Source organism: Natrix helvetica (genome assembly GCF_964273705.1).
Source record: "Natrix helvetica genome assembly, chromosome: Z".
NCBI lineage: Eukaryota > Metazoa > Chordata > Lepidosauria > Squamata > Natricidae > Natrix > Natrix helvetica.
Window position 1 is genome coordinate 54,823,703 of NC_138554.1, and position 15,209 is coordinate 54,838,911.

At 50.0% G+C, this 15,209-nt stretch overlaps 1 protein-coding gene across 2 annotated transcripts in view; it reads right to left on the reverse strand.

Moving 5' to 3' along the window:
- USO1 (USO1 vesicle transport factor) overlaps positions 1–15,209 on the reverse strand; it is an 86,151-nt gene that overhangs the window by 65,840 nt on the left and 5,102 nt on the right. For both annotated transcript variants that reach the window (XM_081971191.1, XM_081971192.1), the window contains exons 2-4: positions 9,566–9,652; positions 9,396–9,460; positions 8,484–8,563 (exon numbers count right to left, since the gene is read on the reverse strand). In XM_081971191.1, coding sequence (XP_081827317.1) covers positions 8,484–8,563; positions 9,396–9,460; positions 9,566–9,652 — 232 coding nt within the window. The remainder of the gene's footprint in view (positions 1–8,483; positions 8,564–9,395; positions 9,461–9,565; positions 9,653–15,209) is intronic.

The window sequence follows — 15,209 nt, forward strand, 5'->3', positions numbered from 1 at the left end:
ATGGGTGACTGTGCGTAAGGCATCCCGGTCCAATAAGGGGCGCAATTGGCGCACCAGGTGGACCTGGTGGAACGCCCCCCTTGCCACGGCTGTTACATGGTCATCCATGGACAGCCGGGCATCCAGGAGGACGCCCAAATTGCGCGCCTGTTCAATGGGGGCCAGGTGCTCGCCCCCGATGGCCAGAGATGGAAGCAACTGGTTGAACCGGGGGGCCAGAAGCCACAGCCACTCCGTCTTGGAGGGGTTGAGTTTGAGTCGGTTGTCATCCATCCAGACCCGTACGGCTTCCAAGCACCGGGACATCATTTCAACGGCCTCGTTGGGGTGGTTCGGGGTGGAGATGTACAGCTGAGTGTCATCAGCATACAGATGATATCCCACCCCAAAGCCACGAATGATCTCGCCCAGCGGTTTCATGTATGTGTTGAACAGGAGTGGCGAGAGGACCGACCCCTGTGGCACCCCACAAGTGAGGGGGCTCAGGGTCGATCTCTGCTCCCCTGCCAACACACGTTGCATCCGGCCGGAGAGGTAGGAGCCGAACCACCGTAAAACGGTGCCCCTAACTCCCAACCCCTCTAGCAGGTGCAACAGGATACCATGGTCGATGGTATCGAAAGCTGCCGAGAGATCTAATAGGACCAGGATAGAGGAACAACCCCTATCTCTGGCCCTCCAGAGATCATCAACCAACGCGACCAAGGCCGTCTCCGTGCTGTGCCCGGGTCGGAAGCCGGACTGGCGCAGGTCTAGATAGTCATTCTCCTCCAGGTGACGTGGAAACTGTTGGGCCACCACACTCTCTACAACCTTCGCTAAGAAGGGAAGGTTGGAGACCGGACGATAATTAGCTAGCTCCGTTGGGTCCAGGGAAGGCTTCTTGAGTAAGGGTCTCACAACCGCCTCTTTCAAGGCGGCCGGCAGAGACCCCTCGCCCAACGAAGCATTCACTAGGCCCAGGAGCCAGTCGCGTGTAACCTCCCAGGATGCCAGTACAAGCCAGGAGGGACACGGGTTCAATAAACATGTGGTAGGTCGCAGAGGTCCACGTAACCTGTCCAAATCCTCGATGGCAACCGAGTCAAACTCCTCCCAGAATGGTCTCTCAAGACTCGCCTCGGGCGTCTCCACTAGACCACTGAAAGGGACCCATTCCCTCCGGATTTGAGCGACTTTATCCTGCAGATATTTCCCAAATTCCTCTGCTCTGCCCTGTAGAGGGGCTTCCCGCGGCCTCTGAAACAGAAGGGAGCGGGTCACCCGGAACAGGGCGGCAGGGCGGTTATCTGCGGATGCAATAAGAGCGGCACAATGTTGACGTTTGGCCGCTCTTAATGCCACAAGGTACGTCTTTAAGTAGGTTCGTACCTGTGCTCGGTCAAATTCGGAGCTGGAGGATCTCCAACGACTCTCTAGACGTCTCTTGTGGCGTTTCATCACCCTTAGCTCCTCGGTAAACCAAGGGGCCAGGGTGGTTCGTTGCCGCAGGAGAGGCCGCAAAGGCGCCACTCGGTCTAGGGCCCCGGCAGTCGCACTATTCCATGCGGCTACCAGGTCCTCTACCTGGGGGTGGGTCAGGTCTACAAGAGGTGGCCCAAGCTCCATCTGGAACTTATCTGGTTCCATCAGGCGCTTGGGGCGGAACCATCTAATGCCTTCCGGTTCCGCCTCCCCGCAGCGGGGGGTAGCACCAGGGAAGTCAAGTCGGAGAAGTGAGTGATCTGACCATGACAGGGGAGTGATAGTTAAATCCCCTATTCCCAGATCACTTGTCCACTGGCCAGAGACAAAAACAAGGTCCAGCGTATGGCCTCCTTCGTGGGTAGGGCCCTGAATTAATTGGGTCAGGTCCATGGCTGTCATGGAAGCCATGAACTCCCGAACCCCCTCAGACGCTTCTCCCATCGACGGCAGGTTGAAATCCCCCATCACTAAAAGTTTGGGGGTCTCAACCGCCACCGATGCGATCAGCTCGAGGAGTTCAGGCAGGGCTGCTGATGTATAGCGAGGAGCCAGGTATACTATCAGCAGGCCCAACTGCCTCCCTGGGCCCCATCTCACGACAAGGGACTCACACCCGGATGTCTGCGGCACAGTGAAGACATAATGAGATGAATGATGGTGCTTCAAAATAATTAGTGCATCATTAGCAATGTCAACTGCAAGCACAGTGGACACATCAAAATTTCCTTTTAAAGATACATTCCCCTTAAGGTATTTAAAATTCCTTAGTATCATTGCAATTTTTCCAATATTTGATAATCAAAATTGTTATTAAAACAATATAATGATCACATTCTTTTAAAAAAATGTTTACTCTTTTTAATAATAGCTCAAAATATGTTAATAAAATATAATAACCCAAGCCCTATGTATATATAATGAATAAATATATTATTAACCATATTAAAACTCTTTATAAATCCCTAGTAGAGTATTAGAACAAAAGCTTCTGAAGATTGGCCACTTAATAAATCAGGACAGGCATAATATACAATGCTAACTAGAAAACTATCTTTATGAAAGTGCATAAATTAAAGCATGCTAATGGAGCCAACTCTGTTGTAAAAGGACTGCAAAAAAGTCAATTTGCTCCTATAAATTGTTCAAGAAATAATAATTGCCTTTAGCAATTATTTCTAAACAGCATATTAATTGAAAGTTCTTTAAGCAAAAAAAAATCCCAAGTATTTTACTTCAGTATCTAATATCATCCATATTTTTTTCAAATAATTGAAATTATTGCATGACTACTCTTAACATGAACAGCAACGTCTCACGTTTGTATCAGACACTTGTGTGCATGTAAAAGGTGCTAAGATTATTTCTAAAATATAGCATCCTTTTTTCAAACGGGTAAGTGTTGAGAATAATCAATACGTAGAACTACATCTAAATGCATCATGCTGATATATACTCCATTTCTTTTACCTTCAGAATCATCTGTAAGAGCAGAGGGAGAAAGAGAAAGTTTTAAAAAATAAAGCGACTTCTATTTAATATTGCAAAGAAGCACAATTGATTTTATATAATTAATGTTGAAAAGAAGAATACAAATTGGTGCTAAAAAATATTTACTTATACTCTTCTAGTTAGAAGGCTTAAGATTTTTTTCCTGTGGATGAAGTCCCTCTCTTCAGATTCACATTCTAATTTCAGCTGACCATTTGGGAGGGCGAAAAATGGCTTTAAAAACGGGTGAACTCAGCTGGCCACAGCGCGCATACATGCCGGCCAGCTAACAGAGCGCTTCGCATCCCTGACAAATGGCTCCGCGTGTCACCTGTGGCACACGTACCATAGGTTCGCCATCCCTGCCCTAGTATGCTCAGGGAGTGTTCGTTCAATGTTAAAGCATACCCAGTATAGATCTGTGGAGCCTCACTTTTCTGTCTTATAATATTTAATGTGTGTAGATGGTTCAGACAAGATCAATATCTTTAAAAAATTAGAAGAATTCTCATTTTTTGACGTTGCTGGCACTCTGACTAGATATGATAAGAGAAGAGTTGTGCTAGATGAACATACCACAGCAATATATTCTCTGACACAATTGCTGCTGGTAAATACCTCAAGTATATAAGTGATAGACTTAATGCTTATTTGGTATATATCTGAAGTATAATTGTAAGTAATCCATGCGCATCCAGATTGTGGCAGGTTTGTAATCTAGAGTGGGAAGGGGGAATAAATTACTTGGGCTCGGTGGAATTTGGAACTGTCATTGGGCATAAAGCAGAGATCTGATCTTAGCACCATCTTATCTTGATTTATTATTCATGCTTCTAGACCGCCCCCTCTCCCAAAAAGGGACTCGGGGCAGTGTACAGTCCATGCAAAATATATCAAAATACAATAAAAATTGAATATGTACAGTTGGAATGGAGGAGGTTAAAAATGGAATTAAAAGAACTGTACAAAGCAATATATATAAATATAGGATTTTGAACCCCTAAAACACACACAATAAGTTAAAAACAATACCCCTAAAATAACCAGTTAATACATTTGCCAGAAGGGACAGTTGTAATTATGCCAGGCCTGCTAATCGGAACAGGTGAGTCTTCAATTTTTGCCGGAAGGAGCGGAGGTCAGTAGTGATTCTAATATCGGGGGGGAGGTCATTCCAGAGGGTTGGGCCCATCACAGAGAAGGCCCTACTCCTCGGTGTCGCCCGTTGGCATTGCCTAGTGGACGGCACCAGGAGAAGTCCCTCTCTGTGTGAGCGAATTGGCCGCAGGGATGTATGTGGGAGGATGCGATCCCGCAAGTAACTAGGTCCCGTACCATGGAGCGCTTTAAAGATGGTAATCAGCACCTTGAAACGCACCCGAAAAACCACAGGTAGCCAGTGCAGCTCGCGCAGGAGAGGTGTTACGTGGGAGTACCTCGTTCTCCCCATCACAGCCCGCGCGGCTGCGTTCTGAACTAACTGCAGTCTCCGGGCGCGTCCCAAGGGCAGCCCCATGTAGAGAGCGTTGCAGTAATCCAGGCGGGACGTCACCAACGCATGAGTGACCGTGCGTAGGGCATCCCGGTCCAGTAGGGGGCGCAATTGGCGCACCAGGCAAACCTGGTGGAACGCCCCCCTTGCCACGGCTGCCACATGGTCATCCATTGACAGCCGGGCATCAAGGAGGACGCCCAAATTGCGCGCCCGTTCCACAGGGGGCAATTGTTCGCCCCCTATGGCCAGCGATGGAATCAGCTGGCTGAACCGAGGTGCCGGTAGCCACAGCCACTCAGTCTTGGAGGGGTTGAATTTAAGTCTGTTGTCCCCCATCCAGACCCCGACGGCTTCCAAACACCGGGACATCACTTCGACAGCCTCGTTGGGGTGGTTTGGGGTTGAAATATACAGCTGGGTATCATCAGCGTAGAAGTGACACTCAACCCCAAAACCACGGATGATCTCACCCAGCGGCTTCACATATGTGTTGAACAGGAGAGGTGAGAGGACCGACCCCTGTGGCACTCCACAAGTGAGTGGCCTCGGGGTCGACCTCTGTCCCCCTGTCAACACACATTGCTTCCGGTCGGAGAGGTAGGAGCCGAACCACCGCAGAACGGTACCTCTGACTCCTATCCCCTCCAACCGGCGCAATAGGATACCATGGTCGATGGTATCAAAAGCCGCCAAGAGGTCTAATAGGACCAGGATAGAGGAACAACCTCTATCTCTGGCCCTCCAGAGATCATCGACCAACGCGACCAAGGCTGTCTCCGTGCTGTGCCCGGGTCGGAAGCCGGACTGGCGTGAGTCTAGATAATCGGATTCGTCAAGGTGTCGTGGAAACTGCTGCGCCACCACATTCTCAACAACCTTCGCTAAAAAGGGAAGGTTGGAGACTGGACGGTAATTAGCTAGCTCCGTTGGGTCAAGCGAAGGCCCCTTAAGTAAGGGCCTCACCACCGCCTCCTTCAAGGCGGTTGGCAAGGATCCCTCACCCAATGAGGCATTCACCAGGCCCAGAAGCCAGCCTCGGGTCACCTCCCAAGATGCCAGTACCAACCAGGAGGGACACGGGTCCATTAAACATGTGGTGGGTCGCAGCCGTCCACGCAACCTATCCAAATCCTCGGGGGCAACAGAATCAAACTCCTCCCAGGATGGTCTCACAAGACTCGCTGTTGGCGGCCCGTCTGGTCCACTGAGGGGGGCCCATCCACTCCGGATCTGAGCGACTTTGTCCTGCAGATATTCCCCAAACTCCTCTGCTCTGCCCTGCAAGGGTGCCCCCCGCGTCCTCTGTGACAAGAGGGAGCGGGTCACCCTAAACAGGGCGGCAGGGCGGTTATCCGCGGACGCAATAAGAGCGGCGCAATATCTACGTTTGGCCGCCCTTAATGCCACAAGGTAGGTCCGTAAATAGGCACTTACCTGTGTTCGATCAGATTCGGAGCGTGAGGACCTCCACCTGCTCTCTAGACGTCTCCTATGGCGCTTCATCACCCTCAGCTCCTCGGTATACCAAGGAGCCCGGGTGGGTCGCTGTCGCAGGAGAGGTCGCAAAGGCGCAACCCGGTCCAAGGCCCCAGCCGCCGCCCTATTCCAGGCGGCCGCTAGGTCCTCCGACCGAGCGCGGGTCAGCGCTACAGGTAATGGCCCAAGCTCCGTCTGGAACCTATCCGGTTCCATCAGGTGCTTGGGGCGGTACCAGCTTGGACCGTCTGGTCCCGCCTCCTCGCGGTGGGGGGTAACGCCAGGGAAGTCCAGCCGGAGACATGAGTGATCTGACCATGACAGGGGTGTGACAACCAGGTCCCCTATACCCAGATCACTCGTCCACTGCTCAGATACAAAAACAAGGTCCAGTGTGTGGCCACCTTCGTGTGTGGGGCCCTGAATTAATTGGGTCAGGCCCATGGCTGTCATGGAAGCCATGAACTCCCGAGCCACCTCAGATGCTGCTTCCGTCGACGGCAGGTTGAAATCCCCCATAACCACAAGCTTGGGGATCTCAACCGCCGTCTCCGAGATCAGCTCGAGGAGCTCGGGCAGGGCCGCTGATGTATAGCGAGGAGCCAAGTATACAATCAGCAAACCCACCTGCCTCCCTGGGCCCCATTTCACACCAAGGGACTCACACCCGGATATCTGAGGAACAGTGAACTCCCTCGGCTCTAGACCTTCCCGTATAACTACCGCCACCCCACCACCCTTACCCAGGGCCCGAGGCTGATGGAATGCACGGAAACCTGGTGGGTACATTTCCACGAGGGGGTAAACCACCCTCGTGGCCCAACCAGGTCTCCGTTATCCCTGCAAGGTCCAGCTCCCCCTCAGAGATCAACTCATTAATGAGGGGGGCCTTGTTGGTTACGGACCTTGCATTGCAAAGCATCAGCCGCAGGCCCCGGCTCTGTAGTTCCTGACCACCTGATGTTCTTTTCACAGAGAGAACCCCTTGTTCTATACCTTCAGTTAATATGGCTACCAATATAATAGATGAGTATGCTTTTGGGCATCTGCCAAAATAGGTTTGGTAACAGCAAAAAACCTAAGAACCCATTATATGGTAAGGGAGGGAAAGTGAGGGAAAGTGTTGAATGATTGGGAAAGTGAAGATGCTGACACTCTTAGGAAAGGATGCCCATCACCCAATCAGGACATAGCCCAAAGTGGCAATAAATTGATTCAATGCATTAGTTGTCAGCCTTTGTCAAGCCCCAAGTAGATAGCAAACCCATCTAGGCAGGATAAGAATGTAATAATAAAACTTGAAAGTTAGTTCTCAGGCAGACTTATAATAAACCAAATAAAGGAGGATTTCTGGGTTGTATTGCTTCACCTCACACTTATTGAACTCTTCTTTCTTTCCAGTGATTCTCCCACAGTACTTACACTGGAGGTCCCATTTGTAGGAATCTTAATAGTTCCAGGATTACTGGTTCTGATGCCATAGGTCTGTCTTCTGTGCTACCAAAAGCATGCCTATCAATTAGTAGATTTTGGCAATAGCCAGGTTTCTTGAGATTATTATTTCCTTTGGGTTGATGTTGACTCCCAATGCAGGATACACTACACTCGTATTCTCCCAATATTGGGAAAGACAGCACATTTGAACAATTTACAGTATTTTTTTTTTCTTATTGGGCCTATTTAATAAAAGAACAGTTCCAATCCTTTGCATCAACATATAGTACTGTAAATCTTTTTAAATTACTTTCTTTAACATGAAACAGCAAAAAAACAGCAAGGATATTTAAAGCTGGCAACTTTAAGTAAGATAAAAACAAGCACACAATGAAATATGGTTATCAGTAAAACAAAATAAATTTGAAACTAGAATGAAATGAGAATCTTTAATTTTAGAACTCCCAACATAATTACTTTACTTGTTTTGAGTTATACTCATTCAAATTGATTTTTGTGACCACTGGCTTCAGCATATACTTCTTAAATTTAAAACAATGCTTTGAGATGCTGCTTATTTCACTCACACTTCATTAAAAACAAAACATACAAATCCAAAACATAAATTAGGAAAGACTAAAGCAAAATTATTTCTGCAATGGGAAAGAAATACTGGATTAGTTTGGCTGCAACCCTAAAGTATGATCAATAATAACACGAATGTGCCTTCATAAGCCTGGGGCACCACACTATTCTTTTCTCACTTCCTTATAGCTGCACTAGAGAAGGTTAGAAGGACTCTACAGATCCCCATCTAATAGCCATGTTGCAAAAATGGGATGGGGGTGGGAGGAAATCAAATCCTGGATTATAACTTTTTTCCCCCTGCGATAGTCATAGTACCTCAAGTTCATATACAGAAAGCTTTTTTTTCAACTTAACACTGGATTTATATGCATCACATTTCCTCTGGCAATTATAGAGGTGACAGCAACTGAGCCAAAACTTAATGCAAGCTTGCATATCTAAAGTAGATCACTTTAATTAAAAAAAAATTCACTAAATTAAATAAAATTAAGTAAAATCTATTTGTTAAGGACATATTAAAAATCAACTACTTAACCTTGTTCTTCCTCTTCCAAATCATTGGACATGATATTGCAGAGGGTATCCAAAGCATAGCCGATTATCTCAGAATCTGAACTATGAATAAAAGGACAAACTCTCATTGAATAAACTGCATTTAACACTAACATTGCAAATAATATAATTATATAATCTCTGATGTCATTTCAAAGCTTATTGCAAAGCCTTGATTTGGAGTATATTTAATACTCGATAAGGAGTATGTTCAGAAATTCTACTACATGTAGCCTTTGCATACTACAAAGGCACTGACAACTCTGCACTATATAATGTGGTCTAAAAAAAAATCACATTACTGTGCCTGACTTATAAAGGCAGTGTGATAGTTTTGGCTATGTTATAAGTGAATCAACTGTGGTCATTAATCACAATGTCATGTGACCATGACTTGTGACTTCCTGCCTGCCTGCTTCCCCACTCACTTTCCTTGTTGGAAGGTCGCTGTGCAGATTACAAATGAGGATTGTTACTGTGGGATGCTGTGACTATCATAAATACATGCTGGTTGCCAAGTGCCTGAATTACAATCAAGTGACCATGGTGCTGCTACAAAGGCTGTAACTTCAAGGCCAGTTATAAGTTTCATTATTCATTATTTAAATTGTTGCTAAACAAAAGATAAATAAGCATGAAAAACCTGTCCTATGCATTCCAGATTAATTATCTCATGTAAATAATTTGTTAGTTACATTGATAGGTTCTGAAGCTTCTTAAATATACTAAAGTAGAATTATACTCCATTATTGCAGAAAACACTGGACAGATAATGATCAATTTGATTCTCATGAGTATATTTCTTACATTTCAATCATAATTCAATTTCATAATTCAAGATTTTATTATTGGAAGATCCTATCTGTATATTTTAAAATCATCTGGCAAATCTTACCGATCTGTTTGGAGAACATGTATAAGATGAGACATAGCTTGAATCCCCACTTCCAAACGATATTTCTGTCAAAAACAGAGCAAGTATTTTTTTAAAAATGTTATCACATTCTACCGTTCTTTAGATGCCATGTGCAAATGAAATTTTGTTAGAAATATATTTATATATACCTTTGAAAGAGATTTAAGAGCACGTACAGCATCTCTGCGATCCTCAAGTAAGGTGGAAGATGCCACTCTATCACATAATTTTTGAATCTATAAAAGAAATAAAATGATTCAAAAATTAAGATTCTAAGATGGTGAAATTCAAAGGCCTTTATAGCTCAGAAAACATTATTCACATATTTTCTCAGATTGAAATAAAAATTAAACATGGTGTAGTTCATATGTTACAGTTTTAAAAGAATATGAATTTATACACAATTTTATAAAATGACCGTTGTCTTACCTGAATGGTCTTTCTCTAGGCGCTGCGGGAGTGTCCAAGCACGGGTTAACATCAGCTTGCTGCCCAAGGACTGAGTTCGAATTCTTGTAGCTCTGCCTCTTGCTCCCCTCAGAGGCTCAGTTTTAAAAACGAAGGAGTGTCCAAAGGAACTGTCCAGTCCAATGAAGAAACTACCCCGCGACCCCTGATAGGGTGGGGTTGGACACTCCCGCAGCGCCTAGAGAAAGACCATTCAGGTAAGACAACGGTCATTCTCCTAGGCGCTGCTTGGCGTGTCCAAGCACGGGACATGCCAAAGCTATGATCCCCCAGGGAGGGAAGAACTGTTCACGGGCGCGGGGCTAGCCACAACCCTCTGCAGAATTCTTCTCCCGAAGGCTGCCTCAGCCGAGGCAAAGGTGTCCAGTTTATAGTGCTTGACAAACGGTGACGGGCCTGACCACGTAGCAGCCCGGCAGATGTCCTCGATGGATGCCTGGGTGGCCCATGCGGCCGATGTGGCAGCACTTCTTGTTGAGTGTGCAGTGATACGAGGAGGCGCCGGCCTGCCCTGATGTTCGTAGGCCAGCTGGATGCACGCCCTTATCCAGCGTCCTACTGTAGCGGAGGTGACCTTCTTGCCCATGGTGGCAGGTTGAAATGACACAAAGAGGGCCTCCGACTTGCGGAAAGGAGCTGTTCTTTTCATGTAGATCCGTAGGGCACGGCGGACGTCCAGCTTATGCCACTCACGTTCCTTGGAGTGCCTGGGATGCGGACAGAAGTCCGGGAGGATCACTTCCTGCGAGCGGTGGAAAACGCTGTTGATCTTTGGTACGAATGCCGGGTCCAGACGTAATATCACTCTGTCGGAGTGGATGACGCAAAGGTCCTCTCTGACTGACAAGGCCGCCAGTTCAGAGATCCGGCGTGCCGAAGTGATGGCAATGAGGAACGTCGTCTTGAGGGTCAGGTGGCGTAGTCCAACTGTCCGAAGGGGTTCAAATGGTGGCCCGGACAGAGAACGTAGCACCACGGACAAGTCCCAGGTAGGATACCTGTGGATGGTAGGAGGAGCCAGATTGGTGGCTCCTTTGAGGAAATTGCGCACCTGCGGCTGTTTGCTGAGGGACAGGTGCGACTCAGTAGACAGGATGGAGGCCAAGGCGGCAGTCTGGCGTTTGAGGGTGTTTGGTGCCAGACCCCTGTCAAGGCTGTCCTGCAAAAAGTCCAGCACTTGGGGAACGGTGGCAGAAGTGGCAGAGATCTGGTGATGAAGGCACCAGCGAGAGAAGGCCGACCAGGTGGCTTCATAGATTCTGATCGTTGATGGACGTTTGGATGCCTGGATGGTGCGGATCACCTTCTCCGAGTATGCGCTGAGCCTCAGGATCTCCCCTTCAAGTGCCACACGGCAAGTTTCAGCCACTGGGGTTCCGGGTGATGGATGGCCCCTTGGCTGAGGGAGATGCGGTCCTGAGGAATGCGCCAGGGACGAGACACTGAGAGACTGACCAGGTCGGCGAACCAGGATCTCCTCGGCCAGTGAGGAGCTACCAACAGTACCTCCGCTCCCTCTGTCAGGATCTTCCCGATGACCTGTGGGATTAGCGGCAGGGGCGGGAAGGCGTACAGCAGACCCGGAGGCCAGGGAGAACGAAGAGCGTCCGTGCCTTCCGCCCCTGGGCACTGGAACCTCGTGAAGTACCTGGGTAGCTGGGCGTTGGCCGGAGACGCGAAGAGGTCGACAACTGGAAGGCCGAATCGCAGAGACAACTGATGAAACAGATCTGGGTGAAGGCGCCACTCCGCGTTCTGGATGGTGGATCTGCTGAGCCAGTCTGCAGTCGCGTTGTCTTCTCCCGAGATGTGGTCTGCCCGCAGAGACCTGAGGTGTCGTTCCGCCCACCGACCCAGGGATTCCGCCTCCGTCATCAGAGCAAGGGATTGTGTGCCGCCCTGATGATTGATGTACGCTTTCGTGGCGATGTTGTCGGTCAGGATCAGCACATCCTTGTCCCTGATCAGCTGGAGGAAATGCTTCAGGGCCAGTCTGGCAGCCCGGAGCTCTAGCCAGTTTATGTTGTGGGTGAGCTCCGCTGGAGACCATCTGCCCTGGATCACCTGGTTCTGAAGGTGCGCCCCCCACCCGAAGAGGCTGGCATCTGTCGTGATGACCAGGCGCTCCGGCTCCTTGAAGTAGGAACCCTTTAGGAGAGCGTCCGACTGCCACCATCGGAGGGAACGGATTACCTTGGGAGGGAGACGTATCACCCTCTTGGAGTTGCTGGCCATGCGTCTCTGGAGGGGCAGCAGGAACCACTGGAGATCCCTCGCGTGGAGGCGTGCCCACGGGACCACCGAAATGCAGGACACCAGCTTCCCTAGCAGTTGAGAGAGGGAAACTACCGTTGCTGACCTGGTGGACCGGATCCTCCGCACGAGAGACCTGATGCTGTCCACTCTCTCTTGTGTGAGGAAGACCTTGCAGGACTCTGAGTCGATGACGGTGCCGAGATGCTGGATCCTGTGGGTCGGGTTGAGATGGCTCTTGGCCAGGTTGACCGAGAAGCCGTGCTGTTGCAAGACCTGAATGGTGGTGTTGAGGTCTTGTTGCGCCTGATCCCTTGATGACGAGTGGATCAAGATGTCGTCCAGGTAGCACTCCAGCCTCACTGGAATTGAGCGTAGGTGAGCTGCGATGGCGGCCAGCAGCTTGGTGAAGGTGCGTGGGGCTGACGAGAGTCCGAAGGGAAGGGCTCTGTACTGGAAATGCTGGTTGGCAAACTGGAACCTCAGGAACCTGCGATGCGCCGGGTGAATCGGAACGTGCAGGTACGCCTCCTTCAGGTCTATCGAAGTCAAGAGGTCTCTCTGCCTGATGCAACCCAGGATGGTCTGCAGGGACTGCATCTTGAAACGCTTGTATTCTAGGTGCCTGTTGAGTCGCTTGAGGTCCAAGATTGCCCGCACCCCTCCCGATTGCTTGGGGACTAGGAACAGGATGGAATAGAAGCCTGTGCCCTCCTGACCCTCGGGTACCCTTTCTATGGCCGCTATCTCTAAAAGGTGGTCTATCTCCGCCCTCATTAGTTGGAGCTTGTGAGGTGACCTGGGAGTGGGGCAGCGAACCCGGGATCTTGGGGGGGGGGAAAGGAAGTCCAGGGTCAGGCCGTGACGGATCGTGTTGAGGATCCACACGTCCGTCGTGGTCTCCTCCCACTGGGCGGCATAGAGTTGGAGACGGCCGTCTATGGGAGGGTCCCTGTGACTGTCACTTGGATTTCCTGAAGGGGCGGTTGGAGAACCCCCCTCGGGAAGGTTTACGGTAGCCCTGTTGTCTATTTCTATCCCTGTAGAAAGATCTGTCCTGGGGACGTTCCTGTGACTGGGGAAAGGGACGGCCTGAACCACCTGAGGAGGTGGAAGGCTCGGAGCCCCGAAAGGAACCCTTCCGAAAGGGCTGGCCCTTGCGTTCAGGTTTCTTGGTCATGGCTGGGAGTACCTTGCGTTTATCCTTGGATTCAATCAGAAAGGAATCCAAGGCCTCCCCAAAAAGTTTCCCACCCTTAAAGGGAGCGGAAGCCAGCTTCCACTTCGCCTTGACATCTGCCTGCCAGTGGCGGAGCCACAGTAGGCGACGTGAGGTCACATTGGCGGCTAATGCCCTGGAGGAAAACTTAGTGGCGCTAAGTGAGGCATCAGCAGAGTATTCTATGGCTGCTATGATTTTATTTACGTTCTGCCTCATTTTAGTGTCCCCAGCCGGTAGGCCGGCCAATAGTTTGCGAAGCCAGAAGAGAGCTGCCCTCCCGAAGTAGGAAGAGGCAGAAGATGCTCTCATGGCCCAGGCAGTGGCCATATGCGTCTTGATAGAAGACGATTCAGCCCTTTTGTCCTCTGCCTTGAGCCCCTCCAGTAATTCAGCAGGTAGAGCCGAATTGGAGGTAAGGGACATAATGGGGTCATCGACCTGGGGAAGCTTTAGAAGCTCCTCCAGAGGCTCTTCCATGGTAAATAGCCTCTTGTCGTTCCCGCTGGGATTTGCCAAGGAACCAGGCTGGGTCCATTGGCGTTGGATAATGTCTAGGAACAGCTGAGGGGCTGGAACCAAGTCTAAGGGGGGGGGGAAACTTCGTTGAAAAGCCCTGCCCCTGGGTCCTGGGGACCGATGGTCTCCATGGAAGCCTGATCCGAGGTAGTTTTGGGCTTGGGGGCTGGAAGGCCCATCTGGGGTCCTGCAGCCCGGGCCTTAGTCAGAATAGCCTTAAACATGGAAGAGTTAAAAAGACCCAGAGAGGGGGGAGGCTCTGGAGTGGAATTTTCATCCTCAGAGAGGTCTGGAGCATCACACTCCACCTCCTCTGAGTCAGAAACCTCGCTGATGCCCGAGGGATCAGGTGAGGCTTCCCTAGCTGGGGGACCTTGTGCCCTAGCTGGTTTCCCCTTACTGGGATTAACAGATGCAAAGGGAAGCTTAGATGCCAGCTGCATCATCCCATCAGTGATACCCCTGGAAATGGCCTCTGCCACCACCTCCTGCATGCTTTTGGGCAAGGGGAGATCGTGGGCCTGAGGGGTATCTGGCCCAGTTATTGAATAGATGAAGGACCCCTCCTCTGCCAGGGAGTCTGCCTCATCAAGGTAATCTGCTGCCAGGGAATGGCCTGGGGAACCCATAGAGGCCCTGGATGGATTAGGGGAAAAATCAAATTCCTCACTTTCCCCTGGAAGGGAGGGAGGAATCCCCTGTCTGGAGGTAGATGGAACAGGAACCCCTTCCTCCCCAGGAGTAGGGGCTGGAGGAAGGGCCTGCTGGGCAGAAAAGGCCTTCTGGAACTGTTTCTCCAGGGTCCTCTGCCTCCTAGCATCTAGTATCTCCTCAGCCTTAGAAGGCTGCTTGGCTTTAGGAGCCTTCCCCTTAGCTGGGCATCCCACCCCTTCACTTTTAGCAGCAGGGTTGGTCCTGCTGCATTTAGCTGCTGGTGGGCCAGCCTGCTGATCCACTTGCTTCTCCATAGCGTTGGGAATCCTTCCCGATGGCTGAGGTGCTGGAGAATCCGAGGCTTGCATCTCTGGGATCCTCCTGCTGTAGGCAAGTGGTGGCTGGAAAATGGCTCCGGCTGAAATGAGGTCGGAAGCCAGCAGATCCGCGCTGAAGAAGGCAAGGGTGAATGGTCTAGATGACCAAAAGAACCCCTGCGGCCGCTTGTAGGTCTGGAGGGGAAGAGACCCAGTCAGGAGACCCTGCGATGGTCCTCTTCAATCCCTACTGCGGCGATCTGCAGAGAGCGCAGGCAACGCGATGAGGCTAAAAGCCCCGGCAGAAAAAGCGCGCCAAAATTTAAAATAAAAATGGCCGCCGTTCGCGTTTTCGCGCCTGGA